The sequence below is a fragment of the Mytilus trossulus genome, chromosome 2, assembly GCF_036588685.1.
Source record: "Mytilus trossulus isolate FHL-02 chromosome 2, PNRI_Mtr1.1.1.hap1, whole genome shotgun sequence".
NCBI lineage: Eukaryota > Metazoa > Mollusca > Bivalvia > Mytilida > Mytilidae > Mytilus > Mytilus trossulus.
This window is the reverse complement of record NC_086374.1, coordinates 73,292,525-73,319,868: the sequence shown is the minus strand read 5'-3', so window position 1 is coordinate 73,319,868 and position 27,344 is coordinate 73,292,525. Positions and strand designations below refer to the sequence as shown.

At 31.6% G+C, this 27,344-nt stretch overlaps 1 protein-coding gene across 1 annotated transcript; it reads right to left on the bottom strand.

Annotated features, from left to right (window-relative positions):
* Positions 1-78: 78 nt before the first annotated feature.
* LOC134707968 (E3 ubiquitin-protein ligase DCST1-like) lies at positions 79-27,131 on the bottom strand. The gene is made up of 19 exons (XM_063568157.1): positions 27,083-27,131; positions 21,752-22,135; positions 20,349-20,474; positions 19,605-19,808; positions 18,108-18,247; positions 16,295-16,363; positions 14,758-14,941; positions 14,486-14,623; positions 13,327-13,460; positions 12,596-12,750; positions 11,506-11,605; positions 9,848-9,943; positions 8,757-8,883; positions 6,992-7,108; positions 5,506-5,648; positions 5,019-5,132; positions 4,304-4,489; positions 3,720-3,841; positions 79-493 (listed from the first exon to the last, which is right to left on the bottom strand). Coding segments are annotated over exons 1-18 (2,508 nt in total). The 5' UTR covers positions 27,084-27,131; the 3' UTR covers positions 79-493; positions 3,720-3,751.
* Positions 27,132-27,344: the final 213 nt, after the last annotated feature.

Here is a 27,344-nt window from a genome sequence, read left to right as displayed (position 1 = left end):
AAATATAACCATACAATTGTTTATCAACACACACATTATAACCAGAGTTATTACAGTTAATACAAATATCAGTCTGTAGCAACAATAAAAATATTCATAACTTACTGCTATACACAAGCATGAAAAAACTACCACAATGATATCAGTCTGTAGCAGCAATGACAATACCTAGAGCACTAATAGCAAAACTCAAACACGAAAAAGCTACAACAAACAAAACCATAGTTTTCTGTTCGTGTCCTCTTTTAGTAAACATATACGCCATTGAATACAACAGTATCATTGCTATTGCTGATGATGATAGTACTATCGATCCAATAACGGCAATGTGCTTATTTGGTACGTTTAAATGGTATGATAACTGTACAATCTCAGCAATATAGTTGACAAACAGAGCACTTCCAAAACTTAGTAGTGTCATATTGAGTGTTGTCTTTATATTTACTGGCTTCTCCTCTTCATCTTTAAATCTATCATCATCGGACATTTTCATCTAAAAAAAATATAATTATACTTTTACGTTATGCATTTTTTATCAAATAAATTATTTAGGTGTATGGGCTTTAAATAATTTAAGAATAACAAGAAGTTTCGTTTATTACTACAAAAACAGACAACTAGTTTTCAGTTAAAACAAACCAATGTAAAGTTCATAAGGCATTGTTGAGGTACAACTTATGTAACATTAACATGTCAAATATATGACACAAATTTTGTATCCACAAATTCTAGATAAAGTAGATCTAAATAGTTATCAATGGTACAGAAATGTAACAGGCTTATAATTTGAGACGGCATTCGCGCGTTCCGTCTAAATAAGACTCTTCAGTGACGCTTAGGTCAAACTAGTTAGAAAGGTAAACGAGTACAAAGTTGAAGAGCATTGATGACCCAATATTCCAAAAAGTTTTGCCAAATACGGCTACGGTAATCTATGCCTGGGATAAGAAAATCCTTAGTATTTCGAATAATTCACACTTTTGTAAACAGTAAATTTCTAAAAATGACCATATAACTTATATTCATATCAACACCGAAGTGCTGACTATTGGGCTTGTGAAACCCTCGGTGACGAATCGTCCACCAGCAGTGACATCGAGCCAGTGATGTAAACAGTTATCAAAGGTACCAGGCTTATAATTTGATACGTCAGACGCGCGTTTTGTCTAAATAAGACTCATCATTGACGCTCAGATCAAAATAGTTAGAAAGCTATAAACAAAGAACAAAATGAAGAATATTAATGACCCAAAATTCTAAAATGTTTAGCCAAATTGTTATCGGATCAAACCCGGACAATAGGCAGAAGTGTTGGACAAAAAGCAAACGTGTCGGACAAAAAGCAACATTATCGAAAAAAAAAAAAACGGACAAAAAGCAAAAATATCGGACAAAAAGCTAAATTATCAGAAATAAAGCAAAAGCGGACAGAAAGTAAATTGCGGACAAAAAAACACCGTATCATACGGCTAAGGTAATATATGCTTGGGATAAGAAAATCCTTAATATTTCGAATAACTCACAATTTTGTAAACAGCAAATTTCAAAAAATTACCATATTATATTGTTAACAACGTCATTTTATGATGTTTTTTTTTAATGTTTACATAATGTAAAATATCGATCGGTATAACAACTGTTGATTCAGTATTAAAAATTTATACGGAATTTGACGCATCTTTTAAATGTAATTTTTCAAAGCCTCAAATTAACTTTTAACAATGTATCACTTTTGAAATTTACCTCAATTTCTGAAATTGTGCATCGGTTTTGTTAATCAAATATGCGTGTGTACTTCTAGAAGCTCTGACTAGTCAAAACCTTACCAACAGACTTCGTTTGATAACTTTTTACAACACTGGGTCCATGCCATTGCTGGTGGACGTTTTGTGCCCGAGGATACCACCAGCCCAGTAGTCAATACTTCGGTGTTGACATGAATATCAATAATGTGGTAATTTTTATAAATTTCCTGTTTTCAAAACTTTGAATTTTTCGAAAAAAACTAAGGATTTTCTTATCCTAGGCATAGATTACCTTAGCTGTATTTGACACAATTTTTTTGAATTTTTTGGATCCTAAATGCTCTTCAACTTTGTACTTGTTTGCTTTATAAATATTTTGATATGATCGTCATTGATGAGTCTTATGTAGACGAAACGCGCGTCTGGCGTACTAAATTATAATTCTAGTACCTTTGATAACTATTCTAACAACATTATACTCATAGGTTGAGCTTTTTTATCACTGTTTCATATTAATGAACGGGCGAGCGCTAGCAAAGATGATTGACCATGCATACTACATTATTTCCAAAGCAGAACTCGTAATTCAGTAATATAAGTTGGATGCTGTTTGTCCTGTTCATATTCGGTTTATAGTTTTATATAATAGTAAGTAATGCCGTTGGTTTCTAATTTGAATTGTTTTACATTTTGTCATGTCATATCGAGCTTTACAGCTGACAGTTTGAATTGTGCTCATTGATGGAAGGGTATACTTACGGGGACCTAAAGTTGAGTACATCCACTTCATTTGATATCTGGTGGATATCTGTCTCTTATGTTATCATACCAAATCTCGTAAGTTTTATACCTTTAATTTTTGTGATTAATTTGTTCGCAGTTGTTTAGGACTTGTACATTTTCCAAACAAATCAGTTTTTAGTTATAACATATTCATAGCAAGTTTATTTGAAATTTGAATATTCCAAAAACTTGCTTCAGAGATTCATTTAGTTTTGCAATACTTTCTAGAAAGGAAAGTGAATATTTGAAAATGATAATCGTAATTTAAAACAGCTAAAATATCTACCAATTTATTTGTTTTAATTGAAACAAATTAGATTTCAGTAATGTAATTTTGTTTAAATCGAATTGAAGCATGTTGAGTAAATATGAAACCCAACTGAACGTTTAACAGCCATCCATCGTCATCCTAAATTAAAATCATCTAAAAGTTCGTTCGTATTTAAAAAAAAATATAAGACTTACCCCAGGGTCAATGAAATATACCTTTTTAGTTCCTTCCAGTTTGACTATTAACGTCTTCACAAAATATATGCAAATCGAAATAAACACAAATTTGTTCTCCTAAGTTTTATTCTTAACACACCTATTTACAAAATATCCACTAACCGTATAATATAAATATCATAAAACAATAAAATGTATTTACCTAAGTTAGTTGCTGAATTAATCTGAATATAAGCAAAGAAACGATGGGCCATTATCAGTAAAAGTGTTTGTCTTTAAATTTCTGAAATTTTTATTGTATTTAAATGAACTTGGATTTGGTTTGCTGTTTTAAAGTGATAAGTATAGAAGGCGTAGATAAATAATGAACTAAGAGACCGTACCGGTAAAATCACTGTCTGTAGGCAATGAATATCGTATTTGTACTTGAGGTAGATGTGTTTTGGGGGAGTAAAATTATTCACAATTTTTATGCAGTTAAAATATGAAATAGAACTGGACTCTCGCTCATTAATCTTTTGTCAGTACTTGGTGTACACACATTGTTTGCAATAAATTCAAAACATTGATCTATCTTGAAAATAAACCGTCCAATTTAGCACATTTGAACTCAGTGGCTGAAAATATAAAGCTGATGTTTCTAGGAAGACACCACTATAGATGTTTTACACACTTCATATATGTCTCGAATTACCTTCCCAGGATACCTTCTATCGAGACATGACTCCTAGATATTAGTCTAACCTGTATCTCAGATTTTCTCCTCCCCAGAACTTTCAAATTTCCTCCTCCCCAGAACTTTCAGATTCGTCTTCAGTTAGATCACTGTCATCAGAATCTTCGTGCATGCAAGCGTAACATCGAAACTAAAACAGTATATGTTGGAACCAGATATATTTCGATCATGTAAATAATTACTGTTACAATTTTGTACATGTTTTTGTCATAAAAAGTTGTACGATGTATGTTTTTTTGGGTTCTTTTTCATATATCATAAAATGAAGAGAAATTAATAAGAGAAAAAAAACCAATCACAATACGTTGATTGCACCGTTTAATTGACATAGGGAACTTTTATTATTAACTGTACAGTGATACTTCTAGAGTAGGCACATAACTTCATGTTCTTTTGATTTCTATTTTTGATCACTTTTTGCATTTCTGCTTGTCTTTTTGTGACTTTTTTTTTATATAACCAAGAGTGTTAATATATCTAAGGCTTTTCAAGCTATTGGTTTCCCGTGTTCCTTGTAAAAAACCTACGGTCATAAAACATAACTCAGAACTCTGCGTGCAAAATTTGTGCTCGATTTTGTAGATTTACTTACATTTACATCTTCCCAACATTCAAAACAATACCCAAATGAACATCCTTTTGTTTTACACCTTACAAATCGTAAAGATTCGGGTTCGCCACAGATTAAACAGGTTTCCTTGGCAGACTGAAATCTTTTCAACCAACCGCAAAGTGCTGGGAATTCCTTACGAAAACTTCCTAATAAACTCGTTTTCTTCTACAAAATATATACAATATATATTTATATATACATTTATATAAAAAAAAGTTATGAAAATAATGGTGCGTGTTAAAAATCTAGAGATGTTCCTGAATAAACATAAAAATTATGATTGTCAATGGATATTTTATTTAGAAAACGCAAGTTTTATAGTTTACTAGTATTTAGTAATAATTTGATGTATCTAAATCTTAACTATTTGAAAAGCATCACATTTCCATTTGACATGAACAATATTCCTTACATCTGCAAAATACACGTTCCATCTGTTTCAAATTTTTGAAAGAAAATAGTTTGAATGTGGTACATGTACAACTTTCAAACACTGCTTTGAACAATTGCAAATTTTTATGTTTAAGACAGCTTCTAAATAGAACTAATGCTTGCATCTCTTCATTTCAATAATAAATACTCCCAATCTATATTTAAAATGAAATTTGTGTTTTTGCTATACTTACAATTATGACGAGTAAGTGAGTACCTCTATTTGAAGTTTACTGTTAATTATTGAAGTCTGATAACTTACTGACAAAGTATTCTTTCTAGCATTTCTCCTCACTTGATGTCTCATATGTCGTGCATAGCCTTGTCTCTTTTTGTACAAATCATTAAAAAGATACAAAATCCTAGCCTTCTCTCTCTGAAGAATAAAGAAAAGTTAATCTAACATGTGCACTCAAATATTTATATTACAAGAATATCTTTCTAAACTCCATAATTAAAGCTTGACCGAACAAAATCTAATTCAGATAATACTTGTACAAGGTTTTATTAACAGTCGCCACCGAAAACACATCAATAAAAATAAACACACTATTTATTACAATAAATCTGTCGAGTAGACATACGGCATTTATCAACTCTCTGAGCTTTCTTATTTTGAAATTGTATTTCAAAGGCTTTGAAATTCAAACTTCGTTTATTACCGGAAAATGATTAATCTATACAATCTTCAATGCTAATTGTCAAGGACAATTACATAACCCCTCTCCTTCCTTATTGTATACAATAACCTTTCTATAGAAAAATGCAGCAACAAGACGTCTAATCCTAAGTCCATATGATTCTACTATCATCAATAACCACACTGCACCAAAACATCCATAAATGTAAAATATATACTTATTATCCATGCTTACTGGTCTTGGAAGGCATTCTGAAAAACAAAATTGTTTAACATTAAGATTGTTTCAATGTATTAAGTCTAATAAGTTTAGTTTTGAACAATTCATTCCTCGCTATATAGACTTTCTACCAACTGCTATAATGAAGAGCAGTTATCCACACAATATTCTTTCCAAAGATATATGGTTATTAACCAAATATTACAAGAAATTGATTAATCATATATATCTCATTCAATTACAAAAGCTACGATGGAGCCTGCATCGCTCCCTTAACATTTTTGCATTACATTTTTTTTTAATTTTTGTCTCTTTCTTATTATTTTTGCGGAGTATGTGTCGTTCCATAACAGTTTTCAAGACAATAAACAAGAAAAGAAAAAATAGTTCAATATTTTGATTTAAAGAAAGCAACACAAGTAAGAAATCAACACATTTTTCAAACTACATACCCCACAGATGATTGTGGCCAAGTTTGGATTAATTTAGCCCAGTAGTTTCAGAGTAGAAGATTTTAGTAAAAGATTACTAAGATTTATGAAAAATGGTTAAAAATTTACATAAAGGGGGATAACTCCTAAAGGGGTCAACTGACCATTTCGGTCGTTTACTTATTTGTAAATCTTACCTTGTTGACCATAATTGCTTTTAACAGTTTATCTCTATCTATAATAATATTCAAGATAATAACCAAAAACAGCAAAATTTCCTTAAAATTACGAATTCTGGGGCAGCAACCCAACAACGGGTTTTCCGATTCTTCTGAAAATTTCAGGGCAGATAAATCTTGACCTGATAAACATGTCAGATTAGCTCTAAATGCTTTGGTTTTTCAGTTATAAGCCAAAAACTGCATTGTACTTCCTGTGTTCTATTTTTAGCCATGGCGGCCATCTTGTTGGCAGGCCGGGTCATCGGACACACTTTTCAAACTAGATACCCCAATGATGATTGTGGCCAAGTTTGGTTTAATTTGGCCCATTAGTTTAAGAGGAGAATATTTTTGTTAAAGTTAACGACGCCGGACGCCAGACGCAAAGTGATGGGAAAAGCTAAAAAGAGTTAGATCGGATACGCCAACAAGGTTAGCTTCTCGTGATATGCATTCATCACTCGCCATGAAAATCTACTTTTGGTCAAAATGTCACAATCAGTAACAGGGTATTAAACTCGTAAACCAATTTTGAATATGCAAAACGAAAAACAACTTCGAGGAAATTGCATTGACAACACACGGAGAAATATCAGATGCGTCTTCTGTCTTACCCGTATCACTAACCAAACCGATCCTAGTATCAAAAATATCACGCCACATTATAGAACACAGCTGGTGAATATTTAGATACGTTTTTACAATACTTAGAGATATACTTACCATAATTGGTACTGACTTCATTTATTTCGTGCTTCGCATCAAAACTTTTAATGAACATCCTGACAATATTGGACATGAAGCCCTTGCCGAAAACTTGAACCATTATATGATGTTTTCCTGCAGTGAAGAAACCATTGTTTAACCGTAGGTTTGAAATTCTATGACACAATCTTATTATTTTGGTAGCCATAGCAGTTTTTTTTATATTTGCATTTGCTTAAATTTGTCCTTTGTCGATGTCAGATTTGAAAAAAAAACTAGTAACTTTACTTATGATGATAAGTGTCAAAATATGTGCAAATAGATACATGTAACTCATATGTAATCCCAAAACCAAAATGGTCTCAAACATATATCTGTCTTTAAAGGCGATAAAAATAAAACCAACAAAATTATCCATATAATTCCTTCCAAATGCAGCAATTATTCTACTTCGGCAAAATAGTCTCCCCATTATACATACTTTGTGCTGATTACATGATTATCAGAACAAGATTATATCAATATGATGCCAAATGTCAGACAAACCCTTTAAACCTCTAGTGGTTACCTGGATTCTATTTATTAAAGAAAGGAAAGAGAAAGCTTATCAATGTTGTGTTTTGAAATGATTATTTTTGTTTACAATTTGTATTCTAAAAAAATAGTACTGAGCAAATTTCAATTAATACCTAATGTTATCATATTTGCCACTCAAACAGTACAATACAAACACAAATCATGTTATGCAAGAAAGTATTGCACCAATACCAATGAGTTAAAGCCTAATCTGAATTCCTTCTTGAAAAAATTTTAAAGCTCGCTATAAAAAGTTTATTTGAAGAATTAATATATTGGACAATCGTGTTTTAAATTGGTTCTATGCGTTGTTTCGAATTCAAATATCATTTTTTGTCTTTTTCTTAGATATATTCTATCAATAAAAATTAACGGTACCAATTTTCTTGCATCAGATGCACATTTCGACAATACATGTCTCTTCATTGATGCTCGTGGCCAAAATATTTGAAACCCAAAGCTTATATAAAAGATGAAGAGCTATAATCCAAAAGGTCCAAAATGTATAGCCAAATCCTTGAAAGGAATCAGAGCTTTGCATGAGGGACATACATTCCTTTATTTATAATAATTTCTAATATTTTGTAACAGCAAATTTTAATAACACAAAAAATCCGTATTTTCATGCCAGTACCAACTACGATTAGGTAAATTGCATTAACTGGGTCAGGTTTTATTGAACTATATTACCTTAGTCGTATTTTGCAAAACATTTTTGAACTTTGTGTCCTCGTTGCTCTTCAAGTTTATTCTTTTTTTTACTCTATAATTATTTTGATCTGAGCGTTGCTGATGAGTCTTATGTAGACAGAATGCGCACCTGGCGTTATGAATTATAATCCAAGTACCTTTAATAATTATTTGTTGAACCCGATAATCTGCAAGATTGGAAAACGATTAATAGGTTTCAAATTATCTCAAACAATCAACTTCACTGAGTCAGTGATATCTGCCAAACATGTAGCAGATATCATTCACTCCTGAGACTCTGTATCGCTCAATATGTACAAATATAAATAATTGACTGGCTATGTAGGTAGATACTATCAGAAATTACATATACCAACAACACTAGTTTCAGTATGTCCAAGGTATATAAATATATTTAGACAACTATAATTATGAGATTAAATATAGTATTAAGGACAGTTTGCAGACAACAGTGTTTCAGACTGTGATCTACTGGACGTTGATTATATAATCTTACCAAACTGTGCATAATCCACTCTACTATGACGTCTTATTATATCCATAACTGTGAACAGGAGGTAGTCAGAGTATATGACAACACCAGTAATTAAACACCGCATCAAAATCATGAAAGTTCCTTTAGACTTTAAATGATAAAATAAAATAATATGAAAACGAATTAAGCATAAAAAGTACTAATATCAAATAATGAACTAAATATGAAAAAAGTTATATGTTATATGTGAAGAGTGCGGTCAAAAACGTAATTTTTTCCGATGGGGTTATTTTGCGCCAATGAGCAAAGAGTTCCTATTAGATATGATAGAAAAGGACCTGTTTAATCAAGTCTCAACCGATTGTAAAGTAGTAGTTTTTAGAAGATATTTGCAAAATCGAAATTTGCGCCGTTTTTTTATATTTCAAGCCCTCCTTTGCTAGATATGCCTACACTGTAAATTTATATTCATAATTTCGTGTTTCACATAATCATTACAACTTTTAACTCAAAATTTGGTAAACGACTTTTATACGCAACATTTATATTACACTTTTCTACCAATTTTTGACTTCTGACTTTTTTTGTTATATTTACACTATCTGGTTCCCTGTTTATATTCGTGATATCAGTTATATAACTGTACCAACACTAAATTGTTTAATATCATGTTTGCATAGAACAATATATGTTATTTTCGAGAAATACCGATTAACTCTTTGAAGCTTATATGGCATCTGTAATTGTTTTCTTATCATATTAATTTAAAAGATGTCAATTCTGTTCTATCTTATTCATTGATCTGCATACAATAATATTGCCCATACTAGTTGCACTATTTAATTGAGACACAGTAATATATTTGTTTCGTTTCTTACAAACCTTTTTATGTTATCAGCCTGCCCTGTACATATTATTTGAAAACAATAAAAATTCATTGCAATAATAAGAAAATATAATCGAAAAGTAATGTATGTATGTATATAAAAATAAATCGCTACCTTGAAGGGCATGAAATGATGAATTATATAACTTGACAAGTTTTGGTGTAAAAAAAATGGTTATAATATACTAAAACCAATACAGTTTAACTAGACTACTAAAATTATTACCAATTTCTTCTTTTCTGCTGACATGAGCTTTGGACTCCAGGGGAACACCAAACATTTCTTTTCTGACTTTTTCAGTGGTAGTAATCCTCGTTTTTCCTGCAAATTTAATGTTGTAAAATATATATATATTACTGACCACACAAGCATTTAACAGACAATGAATGGAAACACTATTATAATGAATAAAAAAATTATAATCTATAATTTTAGATTGAAAAGAAGAAACACATTTCTATATTAAGGTTAACATAAAACCAACCAGTAGGGGATGAGGAAAAGATTAAATATGGTTACTAAGGTCATCTTCCAACCTGATTTTAAAACTTTTGCAAAAGTGGGGCATCAATAGACCACTTTCGAGTTCATCCGTCACCGGCAAAAACTCGTCAATTATGCACGCCTTTATGACGTCATTTACCAGATAGAGGGGGTCGCCTGTATCCCTGCAGTATTTACGTTCATCAAGCGTCTTAGTGATCGTCTTTGTGCAGGATAAACTAGAAATAAGTGTTGCTCTGTAGGTACTTACTGACAATTCCCCAATGACAGCAGTGTTGATTGTCAATTTTGAGAATTCAATTTGCCGAATAATTTCGTACAATATAGATTATAGTTGGAAGGAAGTGACGACGCCCCTAAACGCACAAATGACGGTGATAAAGGCGCGTATAATTGACGAGTTTTTTCCGGTGACGGATGAACTCGAAAGTGGTCTATTCGGCTGTGATATTTGTACAAGTACGCAGCCACATCCGGTTAGAATGTGAACGTTCAATCCGATGTACGGTATGATCAATTGCAACAACTCTTTGAGGTATTTGGAGGTAGTCTGTTGCAAGACAAAGTTATCTATTCCATTCCAATATATTCAAATTTCCAAGTGGCAGTCTCACTTTCCCAGACCTTTGCCCTGAACTGTCTACTACAGAATCTACCCATTTTGAAAACAGAACACGATTAGGACACATTGGGATTTACAATGTTTGTTTCTATTTTGTTTGACTTTGTATTTGTAATTAATTTTTAATTATGTAAATTTTATCGAGAAAGTGAATACTATGTACGGTATCTACTGTCAACGACAACAGTAATTTTGTTATTGACGTCATTGTCAAATTCACTATGTATCCACAATGTTTTTGTTGCTAATTTAGTTAAGAATTTTTTGTATATTTGTATATATCTTTTAGTCGAGTGTGTTTTGTGAGTCTGTGATGTATGTTACACAGTTTTTGGCGGCTTGATCTCAATTATTGTCACAATAACCTATTGTGTTTGATTGGATTCCTCACCTAATATTATCAATCTAACAACACTATAAACAGCTGCCATAAGAATGGAAGGTTTAGCTAGCTAGATATAAAATCGGTTTTCAACTACTGCAGGTTTTCATTTACATGAAAATGTCTGTACCCAGTCATAAATAGGGCAATCGTTTTGTTTTTCACTTCATCCGTTGATTGATAGCGTACGATTTTGTAAGTTTTTATGAACTTCCCCTTTTTGAAATTGAATTTGAGTTCATTGATCTTTTTTAGTTAATTAGCTGTTTAAAGGAAGGGAAAACAAATTTAATGAAAAAATACTATTGTTAAAATTATTCCTACGTATATATAAGTTAGTCAACAATTTAATATGATATAGATGGTATATATTACCTGTGCATTCCGTCTTTTGTCAATATGTTTAAAGTAGTCTGAGACATAAATATTGTCAAAGCTGAAGTCCGACAAGTATTTTTTGTTATACTTGTACGAGCTGGAAAAAAAACATGAATGTAATTATTTATCTAACACGATCGTGGGGTATTGTTTAACTTATCGAAATTTAATGGTTTCATGTAGATTTGCTGTTATAAAATTCGAAATCATATTATACAAAGGATACCTGGATTTGTTTTCTCTCAATCGATTGATGACTTTCGAACAGCGGTATACTACTGTTGCCCTTATATATAGTTCTGATTCCTTGTCTTAGTTTTCTTAGTTTTCTTTGATTTTGGTATTTTCTAGTTTTATAAGCTCTAAGTACTGGCTCTGGGCTTGTTTTACACTCGGGGACTTATAGTCCACCAGCAGAGGCATCGACCCAGTGGTTGTAACAAAATTAACGGTATCAATTTTCTTGCACCTGCTGCGCATTTCGACAATACATGTCTCCTCAGTGATGCTCGTGGCCAAAATATTTGAAATCCAAAGTTTATAAAAAAGATGAAGAGCTATAATCCAAAAGGTCCAAAAAAGCATAGCCAAATCCATTTTTAAGGAATCAAGAGCTTTGCATGCGGGAGATACATTCCTTAATTTATAATACTTTCTATCATTTTGTAATGGCAAATTTTAATAAAACATAAAAAGATGTGGTATGAGTGCCAATGAAACAACTCTTCATCCAAGTCACAATTTGTAAATGTAAACCATTTTAGGTCAAAGTACGGTCTTCAACACGGAGCTTTGGCTCACATAGAACAGCAAGCTTGAACGTTTGAATCATTTTTTGGATTTACAAATATTTTGGCCACTAGCATTATCAAAAGTACATTTATTGTTGAAATGCGCATCGGGTGCAGTAATAAAAGTACGGTTTAAGTTATTAGTTGAAATAATAGAAAATGATATAAATGGTTCAAATATTACAACACCAAATGCTCATTTTGACAAACAATATCTCTTTAATGGTTTTCGAGACTAAAATAAACAAAATATTCAAAAAGTACCTTAAAGATAAAAGAAATAGTTTAAAATATACCTATATATCACTCGTAGAAAAGTAAATCCAAGAAGACATTTTAACAGCTTCTTAAACATGTTGATTAACTGTTCTCGTTGCTTAAATTCATTCATCGTTCCTTTACGTATCTCCTCAACAGATGTGTACTCAAGACCTTCTTTTGATTGGACAAGCTGTAATGAAATATCAGAGAGTACTTACATAAATTTGAAAAATTCTTTTTTAAATGGTTTTTTTTTGTGTTGAGTTGAAAATTCCGTGTTGTGTGATACGAGATATATCATTTCATGCAATATTAAGATAACAGGACACAATCATAGGAGAATAACGTTATACATTCGTATGTGTAGCTGTCACCTCACTACTCCATATCACCAAAACGAGTAATGGTATTGTATTTTTGAATTTGATTGACTTATGGAATTTGATGCGACTATCATATTAGTAAGAGGTTTTGAGCTTGTAAGCCAGGTTCAATTAGCGCTTTTAAGCCAGGTTCAATCCACCATTTTCTACATTTGAAAATGCAAGCACCAAGTCAGGAATATTACAGTTGTTGTCCATTCGTTTGATGTGTTTTATCATTTGTTTTGCCTCGGAGTTCAGTATTTTTGAGACTTTATTTTCATTTTATTTTTATAATATCATAAATTTATTAAAAAAAGTTTATGGACGTTAAAGTTTCAAAAATTCAAGCAGATATTTTATGTGAATCCGTTTCAGAGAATGTCCTCATTTAATATACAAACCTTGTATTGTAAATTGACTTCAAAGTTTTCATCCATCACATTCATCATATCCTCAGAAGCGACATATGTCTCTCCAAATCCCGGTTCAACAACATCCATAGCATCACAGCTCAAACCGGCAGCGCCTGGGATCACTGTAAACATATTTATGCTAGTGCATATAATACAAGATAAAGTTCACATATTAGGTTAGATGTTTTTATAAGAATTTAACAGTTGTGTTAGTTTCTCAATGTTTATTAGGATTGGTATAAGCAAACAACAGCTAGAAAAGGCATGGCAACGTTAGCCACTAATATTCATGTATAAAACATCTTTTCATTGTTAAATTTCAACATCTGAAATCTAATTATTTTAAAGCTTGTTCATACATGTACATGGCTATTGGCTAGAATTGACATTTTGTAGGAGAAACGTCGGTATTGCTTTGCTACCTGCGCCATTTAATAAAACCTTGCAGCTACGATAATGTGTTGAAAGTGGCATTAACAACAACAGCCAATCAATTGATTAATCATTAAAGATGTAAACATTAAACATTATGTTTTAAAAGTCTAAAGTATGGTCGAAGTTATTACGAAAGTGAAATCGATTTCATAAATGGTATTCTCAATCAGAATGATATTGGTAGTGATATATTATACAAAAACGAATAACGTTGCATAAATGGGGTTAAGATTATCAATCATTTTGTGAAGTTGCTGATGGTTCCAGAAATAAATTTGGAATTCAAATTTAAAATAAAAGGCAGTATTTCAAAGCCATTTTTTCCTATAATAGTAAGTATTCTTAGCTTAAATCTAAAAAAGGCAGATCTCGTTATTGCAGTAGCACTAATAGTTTTCGGCAAGAAAATAAAAAAGTCTTCTCGTATTCTATAATCATGTGAGCATCACATACTAGCCATGACTGTTTCTCCCTTCCAACTTGAACCATTAGTTTTTGTATGTTCCCTTGATTCGTCTCTTCATTTTGTTCGTATTCGATGTACGAGATTTAAACATAGGTACTCTACTATTACCTTAATTTTAAAATATCGTGTAGTCAACCGGCCTATAATAAAGTTCAGATCAACTTCAGATCAACAAAATATTTTTTACGCATTTAAACATTTCATTATAATAACGATCTTTCATGCACACATAATAACCGTACTTACATCGTATAATCTCACAGAAAAATGTCATTTTCATTGGCAAACATAATAGGTATCCTATAAATGGTATGGTTTTAAGACATCGTTTTTCTAGATCTTTGAATTTATCTCTACATCTTAAGACACCTTCATTCCAAACATCTATCAAAGAAAAACAATCTTAAATTTAAATAAATGAATTAGATATGTAATTTCAACACAAATATTAAAAATAATTACAAAATGAATGATGAAACAAATAAGATTGGTTATCACTATAACATTTCCTAGCTTACTTTCACATTGCAAATCCATCTTGGTCCTAAATTGAAGTTCTGTTTGTTTCTCTCGTGAATCTCTATTTGATGATTTATTTTTTTGATGAATTTTTGCCAGTCTATTTCCACGTTTATTTCCAGTGAGTTTGTCAACCTTTGCCGTTTTAGCTTCCATTACAGCTGCATCCTCTTGATCTCTAACCTACATTGCAAAATAGGGACACGTTTAGTGTGAGTAATAAAAAGAACATAATTCTACAACGAAAAATTAAAATAGAGATGCATGTTTTAAATTAATGTGTTGTTTATTGGTCAACACCAGAGACATTACAAATATTTCTCGTTTTTGAAAGCATGAAATACGATGGAATTTTTCATAGAGCAGCACTACGAATTGCATTATTGTGTAAAGTTCAATTTACTTTTCCGGAGTGCACCTTTTTTTGAGCTTTTGTGTTGCTCAAGCATTAATTTTCTGTGTAACATCTTTTTTTTTTAATACGGCTTTTGATTGTCCCCCTTGTATCATATCTGAAATTATTTAAGTATGCCGAAACTGTTATCTGATCTGAATAAAGTTCATAAAAAATCAAGAATTTCCTAGATTAAGTTTATGAAGTATTATGTCGCCCTTCAATTTTATGGGTATCTGTACTTAAGTCATAAAAAACCTCAAATCAACAAAAAAATGCTAATGTTTTTTTTTATAATTCTATGGATAGTTTTCATTATATAACTTATGTACATATGCTTTTTTCTGAAAAAAAAAATCTTTAATTTATTCATATTTAGAAGAAGTTTACTTTATTTAATTGCTTCCTTCCTTCCAGGAATCAATTCCCCCGACATATTTTCCGTATGCAAAGTGACCTCAGTGTTACCCATCTCATAAAAATCCGGTGATCACAATACGCATGGATGTCCTTAAATTTAACTATTATCTGAATTTACATGTTAAACACTTGCTCAATTTCCATGCTTTTTTGTTGATTTTTTGTCGAACGGTGACAACCAGGTGACAATCGTTAAACTTCGGCTTCAAAACACGAACTTCAATTACCTGCCATATTTTCACAACAACACTGACCGATTGAAAAAAAAATTGACGATTATATGAAATTTACTCGAAATAAATGATAAATTCGTGCACAGAAGACTAAGTTTATGATGTTTGTATGCATTGGTTCAAAAATCGGAAGAACATTTTTTAACCCAGTCACTCGTTTCTAATGACTTTAATGAATTTGATTTATCTTAATGATTACTTTGATTACTTTTCAAGTTAAGAAATTGATGGGTATTGAATTATTGTAATTAACTGTGCATCTTTATTTAGTTTATGGTTAGGTTAATTGCATGTTTAATATATAGGGTTGGACTTCAATTGTGGATAAAGTAACATTTTAATCTTTTTAAAATTGGTCTGAAAATAAATAGTAAAGAAATATAATCGTTTCGAATATTTTCTTTAATACTAAAACACAATTATTTGGTAGATTAGAAATTCTCATCTCTTTAATGAAATGTAAAAATAATCAACGAAAGTTAGTTATACCTCCTTTTTCATTGGTGCAAATGCACTGTCCACTCGATTTACTACTTTGTTCATGTACATACCTTCTGCCTATAAAATTGACAAAAGATCTTGAATAAAAAGTTAAATCACAAAAAGAAAAAAATATAAATGAAAATTAAAAACGGAAAGTCCCTAATCAAATTGCAAAATCAAAAGTTCAATTACATCAAACAAATGGATAAAAACTATCATAATCCCCACTTGGCACATGCATTTTTCTATGTAGAAAGTAGTGGATTACTCCTAGTTTCATAGCTAACTAAACCTCTCACTTGTATAAAAGTCAGATAAAATTCGATTACATTGACAACGATGTTTTACCTATTGTGTCTGTTTTTTTCACGCATCGTTGTAAATATAATGGAATTTGATGCGACTGTTATTCAAATGAGAGGTAAAGTATTTATAAAAGCAGTATATAGCTGTTCAGTTGAAATATAAATGAATCAACTTTTTTGTTGATTTTTTTGGAAAGGGTGGACTTGTTGTTACAATCAAATATTGTTCAGCTGTATGCAGAATTTGTTAAAACAACGAAATTAATAATCGAACTTGTATTTTTCTTCATTTTCTTCCATCTTTAGCTTATATAGTCATCTACAGCACCATGAATTGAGGTAAATACATGCAAGTGAAAATGTCAGATATCCATGCACAATCAGTGTGCATTTACAGTGTACGTGTCTTCTGCTACAACACTGGTCATAAGTTTCTTAATTTAGGAAGATAAGCCGGATGTGATACAGATGTCAACCGCATAACTACATATAGATAAAGTCCATAGTGGTATATCGTTGTTCAAAAGTTTTAAACTAACAGATTTAAGTGAAATAAGTCCGATTCAACCAATCAAAACTGATGTGACGCACACCAACTATAAGAGGGGGGAAACACTGAACTGCTACACACAAAAAATCCACGTTCATGGAAACGAACTATGTAATATCAACTGCTATATTCCTGACTTGGTGTAAGAAATTTTAAGAAAAAAGTGGTGGGTTTAACCTGGTTTTATTGCTAGTCAAACCTACCGCTTATATGGCAATGTTAAAAATACCGACGAAATGACAACATTACGTGACAGTACACACAAATGCTAAAATTCTCAGTGCAGAGAAATACATAAATATATAATTTTATAGTTCATTTCAACATGAGAACTACAGAATAACAACAAACATATAAAATTAATTAACGGCAGAACACAAATACAGCACAAAAAGTGACGTCACTATTCAAAATCAATCAAAAATTGACGATTTCGGCAAACCGCAATAATTACAGATTATACTTAAAAGTTTGATGAAAAATTTCGCAATTACAGTTTCTTTTCATCTAATATGGTTTTGCGGAAAACACAGAAACGGGAAACATCATCTTCCAATCAGAGAAGACACAGTCAACGGACACAATAGATTTTTCGGCAATTTTGTAGATATTATCTATCTATATCTATTATAATTTTTGCATATTACTAGCCGATTGCCAATTTTATCATAATATCGTAACTTATGGTATCCCGAGGTAAAAAGACTTCCTTTATCAAATAAGTTTTCTTTTCGTTTAGTCTCATTGTTGTTTTGAAAAATATGATAAGGATTTGGGCTCTTATATGGATTTATAATGAAATACCATTTCTTACCTGTCGACTTGTATTGGTATATTTAAAAAAAAATAGGATGCCTATTCTAATAATCCGGCAAAGTGATATTTGTCTGTTGTCTAACGTAGTCGTATTAATTATCTATGAAAATACAAATAAAATAAAATTTTACTTTAAAAACCGTCTCACCTGCCATTGCTTCATTGCATCTTCTAATGGTTTCATCTTGAGTTCCCACTTTGCTCTGGTGTGGTTTGCTGACAACTCAGCCGCGCAGCTTAATGTTCGTGTTATTTCTTTTCCGTTGTCCATGATATTTTGTACTGGACCTAATGAAGGAAAAAAAAGATTTGTCCATGTTTGAGTCATGATGGTTATACCACAGAAACGTCAGATATAGCATGATTACTCAAATACGATGTTTTTTGGTTTTCTCTTCGAGTTTGGTATAAAGTTTTATGGTTGTAAACAATCGATAGCAATTTATTTATTAAACACTAAGACAGCAAGACAGTAATGAGTTTTACACACATATCCGTGATTCAAATAGAGGGTATTATATTGAAAAAGTAAAATCATAGAACATCACATTTTTGAAAGAGAAAAAAAACAACGATACATACTTCGCGCTTCAACCGGCTGAACTCACCTAAAACATATCCGAGTTACAAACTAAAACCGAGTTAAACACATCATCATAAGAGGCAAACAACGGAACAACAGAAACACTGAGTGCAACAAAAACATACGCCAACATTCATAAACCGAAAAAGCTGATAACAGCTGCTTTCAGAAAGAACATTTTCAAACATTTATATGGTCTCGCTCCATTTGGATTTCAATGGATTCCTACAGATTTTTATCCTGGTTTGTGCATCAAAAATACATTGAGGAGTTTTGATATACTACTGTTTCTCGGAATTGATTACTTTGTCCTATCTTTTAGGTTTATCATTAACAAATCAAAACGTTGAACCGATAGGTTCACATTAATCTGTAATTCAGACAAAAAGTTACGGAAATTCAATAATCGTCAGTAGACCCTTTTGAAAGTTAGATACAGTATCATGTCTCACAAACATTTCCGCGTGGAAAGCGCAAATTATAATCGAGAAACAAAACATCAAATAAAGGCAACAGTAGTATACCGCTGTTCAAACTCATAAATCCATGGACAAAAAACAAAATCGGGGTATCAAACTAAAACCGAGAGAAACGCATTAAATATAAGAGGAGAACAACGACATAACACCGAAACGTAACACACACAGAAACGGACCAAGCATCAGACAAAACAACACGAGAATAACAAATATAACATGAAAACCAAATACATGAATTTGGGATAGACAAGTACCGTGCCACGTCTTATCTCAATATCTCAAAAAAAGAGAAAACACAAACGACTCAACGTTAAAATGCAACACACACATAAACGAACAATAATATAACAATGGCCATCTTCCTGACTTGGTACAGGACACTTTTAAAGGGGAATAAAAGTGGTGGGTTGAACCTGGTTTTGTGGCATGCCAAACCTCGCACTTTAATGGCAAAGCAAATTTCTAAATTTTACTAGAAATACTACATTTAATCTGAAAGGCATGGATTGAATTTATAACGAGTGAGCGATACACGATTGTCGCTTCCGTCCATACTTACAATCAAAAATCATAAATAACATACCAGAAATGAGATAAGTTATGGCTATGGCTGAAATATAGGATCTTCCCTCCTTTCCAAAAAATATAGGAATCAGCAGGCAAATGATACATCGGAGCTCAACTGACAGTGCATACCCACATGACACACCTAAGATCAAGAATCCTCCCAGAAAATGTCGTGTCTGTTCTTCAAGCTGCATTGGCACAATCAAAGCAAAATAAAGACCTAAAAATTCAAAACAAAAATACACGTGTAAACATTTTTAAATATATGCAACTGTTACAGTATGTTTCGAAATGAGATCAGAGACGCTATGTTTGCTTATACTTACCAGGTGTCGCTGCGTTAAACTTGACAACTTCCTTGTGTTTTATCCAGTCACTTAAAATGTTCGTATAACATTTTGTTTTTGCCTTCAATATATATTTTATATGATGTGTTTTGAATATAACATTATTTGTCTTTTGGTAATTTTCGGTTTTGTTTTTTTTTATATATTTTCTACTCATGCGTTTGAATGTCGTAAGAAATATGGCAGTTGTTATTAAATATTTTGTTTATATGTATGTGAGGGTTTGTTTTTGTGGCACTTCAGTCTTTCTGTTGTTCCTAACTTTTCCTCTTATGGTTTTATGTGTTTCCGTCGGTTGTAGTTTGTAAACCTCATTTGTTTTCTCTCAATCAATTTGTGACATTTAAACAGCAGTATACTACTTTATACATTGGCAACCAAACCACGTCTCCTTATATTTAATAGCGTCTTACCATATGCTAACAGAAAACCAAACGGAAATCCTAGTGCTGTTTTGATAGGTGTATATGAATCTGATGGCCCAGTGAAGAAGCTATAGCAATGTTTCCCAATGAATCTACATATTCCATCAGGACACCCTGCAGATTAATTCAAATATAAAAAAAATACTTAAAAAAAGGTAGGTGAATACAAAATACAATTAAAGATAAAATAATGTTAAACAAATGAATAATTAAAGTAATTCTAAGAACTAACATATACTCATACATACTTAATTTTTCATATTTTTTTTCATTATTTTATCTAAATCATTAATTTTATTTTTTATTCGCCTATTTCGTTTCCTTAAATCATTGATTTTTATTGCAAAGTAGAGGAAACAAGATTGGACGTAACCGAATAGCAATTAGTTTTGTGTAAACATTGAGCTATTAAAATAGAAGTCAAAATTGAAATGTTTGTTTTGTCCTTTTAATCTTCAAAACAAATTTGTGACATATTGAAATTTGGTGACTATGTTGAGCGCATCTATGATATCCCATCGAACTAGGGATAAAGGATACAACATATACAGTTAAGTCTGTTTCATATCTTGACTAACATCTAGAAATTGACATTGAGTGACGGTATAAAACAAAACTGTACGACAAAAAAGATGATTTCAGCTTCCCAATTGTGAACTCTCCATATCTATTTATCAACATTCTAGCAGCGCCTGCATACAGAGTGTATATCTTCTAATTGATACGATATGCCCGGTCTTGTATTTCCTTTCATGATTTCCTTGATAGAGGGTTACTGCTCACAAGAAAGCTATTAAACCAAAAGTTACAAATGGTGAAGTTTAAATCATCCCTTCGAAAAATTTACGGACGCCATCACGAGTTGGTCGTCCGTTATGGAATATCCATTTCACAGACGATATTGGATATGTTCCTTACTACAATCGTAACTACAATACCGTTCCCTTTTCACGAATGTGACCTACCGAATTACACTATTAACCGGGTGTGCAATAACATGAGCAACACAATGGGTGCCATACACATGTGGATCAGGATTTGCTAAACCTTCCGGAGCACCTGAGATTACCTCAGGTTTTTGGTGGGGTTGGTATGGCTTAGTCTTTAGTTTTCTATGTTATGTTTTGTGTACTATTATGTCGATCTATGAGTTTGAATGTCCTTATGGTATCTTTCGCCCCTCTTTGAACATAATGTACAATAAGTATGGAAAATTAACATTCAAGAATAATAACATAAAGGGTGATTTCAAAATTGCATATAAAATCAACCTTTCGGATTCTTATAAACAAACTTAGAAATAAATAATGTAAAAAAGAGTCAACAAAGAAAGCAAAGATTTTGAAATGTTTTGTATGTATATGCATTGCAAATATAAGAATTCAACTTACCCAAACATTGATTTTCTTTTTTAGGTTTATTCCTGAATTTAATACCCTCCCCTAACAAAGCATCTCCTTCACCATCTCCATCCGGTTTCTTCTTTTGGTCATTATCGTTTTCACTGTCACTGTCGGAATTACTTCGTGTCAAGTGTGCATCATTGATTTCAACAAAAACACTGTCACGTGAAGTTTGGTCAACACTGTCATGTGAATTCTGGTCAACACTGTCATCTGAATTTTGGTCAGCACTGTAACCAGAATTTTGGTCAGCACTGTTACCAGAAGTTTGGTCAACACTGTCATCTGAAGTTTGGTCAACACTATAGTTTGAATTTTTGTCTTTGTACTGAAAAACACTGTATCGGAAACCTCTGTTGTCATAAGCATACACTGTAAATAATAAGTTAACTGACAATAACATTAAATATTTCCGAATTAAGAAATCTCCAGACAGCAAATATTGAAATGAATGTGTACTAATTAAACATAGACAAGAGATAATTTTAAAATCGAAGGCCAAGCTGTGTTCAATTATCCAAAACTAAATAAAAAATGTACGTCTTATAAAGTAATATCACAAAAATACTGAACTCCGAGGAAAATTAAAAACGGAAAGTCCCTACTCAAATGTCAAAATTAAAAGCTTAAACACATGAAACGAATGGATAACAACTGTCATATTCCTGACTTGGTACTGGCAAACGTTAAAGACAATTTATCTGGAACAGTAAATTGTTTAAAATTCAAAATAATTCGTAGGACTTATAAAAATTGACAGTTCAAAATTGGGAGACTCAAATCTCTACTTTTGTCGTAACGTTTGTTCTGAAGCAGACATAAAAAAAAACCAGCTCATGTTTCATGTTTAAAGCCAATCTTACTGACGAAAATCATCTTGTCATCCTCGTTCTGACAGAAGTAAAAGATCCTTAAATCAACTTGTATCTGCAGCCATTCTTACTGTTGAAAAAACAACTTCAAATTAACTTGATTTTTTTCTAACTAATGAAAATCTTCCTCTAATTTTTTTGTAACTTCTTCCGGTTGATACATCTATTTATTATCTCGTATCTTATGCCGTTTTAGTGAACGAAAACATCACATTCATACTCTTATATCTACTGCCTTTCTAATTGATAAAACATCATCAATTGTATCTAGCGCCATTCTAACTGATGAAAGCATCCTCTGATACTCTAGTATCTCGATCTATTCTCACTGATGAAAAGAACTCCTCCAATCTACGTGAATATAAATGTAAAGTCATTTTCTCTGATGAAACCATCCCCAAATAATCTTATATTCATTTTTAAGAATAAAACTGATATCAACGAAAACAATGGCAATCGTATCCCTCAGAGCAATCGTGCTCTTTGATTTTTTTTTTATATACCACACAAGTTCGTTTTTTAAACAGAATGTCGTATTTCCTTCTCTCTTATTTTCAAGGTAAATCAAAATCCCCCCTTTCCATTGGTCCAGGAAAATGAATTGACATTTTCTAATAAATAATCATTAAAAAATATTTTGTTTTAAAAAGATTTACTTTGTAACGGCAGAATGATAATCTTGGACTTATAAATTTCTCCAAAAGCCCAATCATACAGTTATATTTCTTTATTTTTGCTTGTTTCAATTACCATGTACATTTATGAGGCTAATAATAGGTCACCATTTATAGCGATAGGAAAGGTGATTTACAGATATAAGAATAATATGCCAAAAAATAAGTCTGACAGCGAGGCAAAAAAAGTTAAAGAGTGATGAAATATAAATTTTAACATTCAGTGGTAAATATTTGATGCCTGTTTAGAACGAATATAATAAAGATCATCAATTGGCAGGACAATAAAGTATAAAGAAAAAAACAAAAAAGATATAGAAATATTGAGACAATGATCTGACCCCCCTCCAAAAAAAATTGGGTTTCATGGTGACACCAGATATTAAGGTTCTGGATCCGCCCCTGGGATGATATATTGGCTAGCAATAATGACGAATTCAGTATGTTTACTAAAAAGTTTTATCCTGCTGAACTGACTTTCAACGAAACTAACATTGAACACTGCCCTTTCCTGGATCTAAATGTACTAGTCTAAATTAAATACAACGCAAAACGCATTTGACTTACAGGTCGAACAACTGATGTTCTTAAACTCTGTTGACTGCCTTGACGATTGCCAAATAAATTGATCACATAATGGATCTTTATAATTTAGTTTAATACCAAGTAGAAAACTATAAACTTGCGGCAAAGATGGTAAACCACAACATGAGGTGTTAACTCTTTTTACACTATATCTAGATTTCGACAATTAATGTCTCTTCAGTGATGTTAGTGATCGAAAAGTATTTGGAAAGCCATTGAAACTGGAAGCTTATTACCAAAGTTTATGATAAAAGAAATGATTTTTCATTTCTTATTGTTAATGATCCATTTCTAAATGATGGTGTTCCCTTGTCATCATCTTATGCATGGTGTTTATATATCTCAACTTGTACGATTCGATTATGTATGTAACGACGTATTTGGTTTTAACGAAAGATATCTCTATATTTCTGAAAAATTATTACACCAGGGTTTTAGATATCTCAAAGTAGTCAAAACGTTTACTTAATTTTAGCATCGGTACAATGGCATCATTCGTAAATATAATTCAACATGCAGTCATCTCTTACGTGCAGGTTTTTTCACATTTAATCTTTTATGGTAATATTCATTACAAAGTACAAAATTGACGCCATTTACCTCAAGCCTAACCAGAAAAATATTCTTTTTGGAACGTGCTGTGGGAAATGTGTTGTTGCAATAATAAAAGCTTCACGGTGTTCTAGTGAACTAATACGATATATATATATGGGGTCCGTAAATTCCATTTGGGGTTAGAGCGAAAATTGCATTTTGAATTTTTACAATGATGTCTTTTACTTTTGTGATGTAAGAAATGATAAAAGAACGTATCTGTGACATGAATGTTCCTGCTCAAGCTTGCTTATAAAACGTTTAAAAAAAATTAGAGACTGCCAGTTGTGTAAGAGTCTTTTCTTATAATTTTTAAGTATTTTGCTGCTGATTGAAGCTGTCATATGCTTATTGTTTTGTTTTTGTTTTAGCATTGTGTATGAGATTCATAAAATTTGTATTAGGCAAACTTGAGTTACATTATGAAAACGAAATGTTTTAGAAATTTTCCAAGTTATAAAGGGCATAACTCTAGAAGGGTTTATGTGACTGACTGTTCAAATTTGAACCTTTTTTGTGAGCTTTGGTTGACAGCATTGTGTAGGAGTTATATGATCAGTTTGCTGATGATTTTTTCTTACTGCCGGTGGCTGTATTGTGAACTATATATGCTTATATCCAAGTAATTTGGACCCATGGGCGGTGGATAGTTGATTCGACGACAATCATGTTATATATCTTAATTTTTACACATGTTGCTGTACAGATTTTGAAACCGGTATACCTTTTCGTAACATATATGTATTTTAAAAGAACCAAGCTCCTGTGGTTGCAGTTTTGCGAATTTGGTTCGGTCCTTAATAAGTTTCTCCCTCAAGTACTTTCATTTTTGAAAAATATTTATGACGGTCTAATAAAGAGATATATATGCAATTTGAACAAATTCTTTCTATATTGTCGACACCTATCTTGAACAACTGCCACCAGGTTTTGAAAATAAAAAATTAATCAAAGACATGTCTGAAAACATTTTGGGTAAACCTTTACGATTCACAAACATATGAAATGAAATTCGTCAGACTTTCGTCTTTTATGATTCATTTTAAGCAATATTCGACAAATTACAAAAAATCAGGATAAAGGCCAAAACCGGTAAACAAAATAATACCGCCTTGTACAAGCAGTACTTCTAAAAAAGTAATGACCAGATTTTTGGTCGGAAAAGACAGATAAAAGTTGAATATCCGAGATAAAATGCTAGAGACTGATATGAAAGTTGTCCATGTATGACTATTTTATCCCCTGATTTTTTTCATAAAGTCACGTGGACAAATCTCGAAATTGTGGGATTTGATTTTTAAATCATACAGCAACAATTAAACCATATGTATCAGTTATTGACATGAAAAGTTCAAATGATTGCTTAATATTGCTGTAAAAATAATATATTGTCTATATTAAAGTAAAATATTCATTGAGAGATTGTTTGTTTGAATGGCTTTTGCTTAACGTTCAGTGACAAATATATCCATGTTGTTTTACATCTAATAAAGCGCACCGAGTTTAAAGACCAACTCCTTTGCAGTACACTATTCATACATTCCGAGAAGTTAACCGTGTTTCTCAAACCGTTGGACATTCAATCTTTTGAATTTTGCAAATCTTTTTGGTCATAAAGCTCCCCGATTGTTTCTGTGTTTATAATACTTGGCTTTCCAATGTGTGCATGGCATTGAGCGTTCGTAATGAGGGTAGTCCTGAAATTAAGCTAAGGAAGCATATAATTTATAAAGTGTTGTTTTCATTTTTCCCCCAAAAAAGCCCTCCTTTTGTCTAGTCCGCCATTTTCTGGGACGATTACAACTATTATACACAGATGTTTCAGTAAACGAAGATTGTACTGCAAAGAAGTCACTCATTGGCACGGGAAGGTTTTTATGAATATTTTCATATTAGTTCGGTATATATATAGTTATATATATAGAATATAGTTTTTAAATGAAACATAACTTTTGCAGTAACATTTATAATTAATGACTGTTGTACGATAGATATAAGAAGATCCATGGATGTGGAAACATACTTGTCTCAAGTACGACTCGAATATTTGCATGCCTCTGTACATAGTAAATCACTTTTAAAAGTTCTGAATAGTACTTTAAACTAGAGTTACCAGTTGAGAGATAAACAAATTTCCAGAGGCAAATACCTACCTGAAAACATAAAATTGTTTCCCGATATCTCTAAATATCACTGCAGTAGTAGTATACTACTTTATATGCTTTATGATCGGTTCGAGACATTACGTATAAAGAAATGTCATGTAGAAAATAATAGAAAAAGATTTATCTGTAACGTTATGAAAATAAAAATGTCAGATATACATTTGATCTTATTGAAATAGGATAAATAAAATAGAACCAGTTGCAGAAAACACATTTATTTTCCCACATTTTGTTGTGCAGCTTTAATTTTCACATTGTTTTGAGCAGGCCAAATATTAATTTCCAAAATGCTCGTGCCGAAACGAAATAACCAGCTAGCATTGCGATTAAAATTACTCTCATTTTTCTTTTTCGTTATTTCACATCGAACAAAAGCCAAAAAAATTTTTATCGTGTCTACATTCTGAAAGAATAATATTTTATACTTACTAATTTTTCGTTTGTATGTCGAATACGCCTAAACTTGAGACGATGACGTCATTTATTAAAATGACGTCATAATATTGATGCAATCAACTGTGAATCATGAATCTTTATCCAATCACCATTGAATCATAGATAGTTTATAGTCAAATTGAAAATAGGTAAATGAAGTCAGGGCGGGACTAAAAAGCATTATAAGTAGACATAACAAGCAGAAACGCATTGTTTAGAACGACAATGAATGAGTACGGTTATTCCTAATTTTATT

Excerpts from the sequence above, each read along its gene's own strand:
- LOC134707968 (XM_063568157.1), bottom strand. Across the intron at positions 14,942-16,294 it reads TTGCACCAATGAAAAAGGAG|GTTAGAGATCAAGAGGATGC; the intron begins GTATAACTAACT and ends TTTGCAATGTAG. Across the intron at positions 5,133-5,505 it reads CTGCATTTTTCTATAGAAAG|AGAGAGAAGGCTAGGATTTT; the intron begins GTTATTGTATAC and ends TTTATTCTTCAG.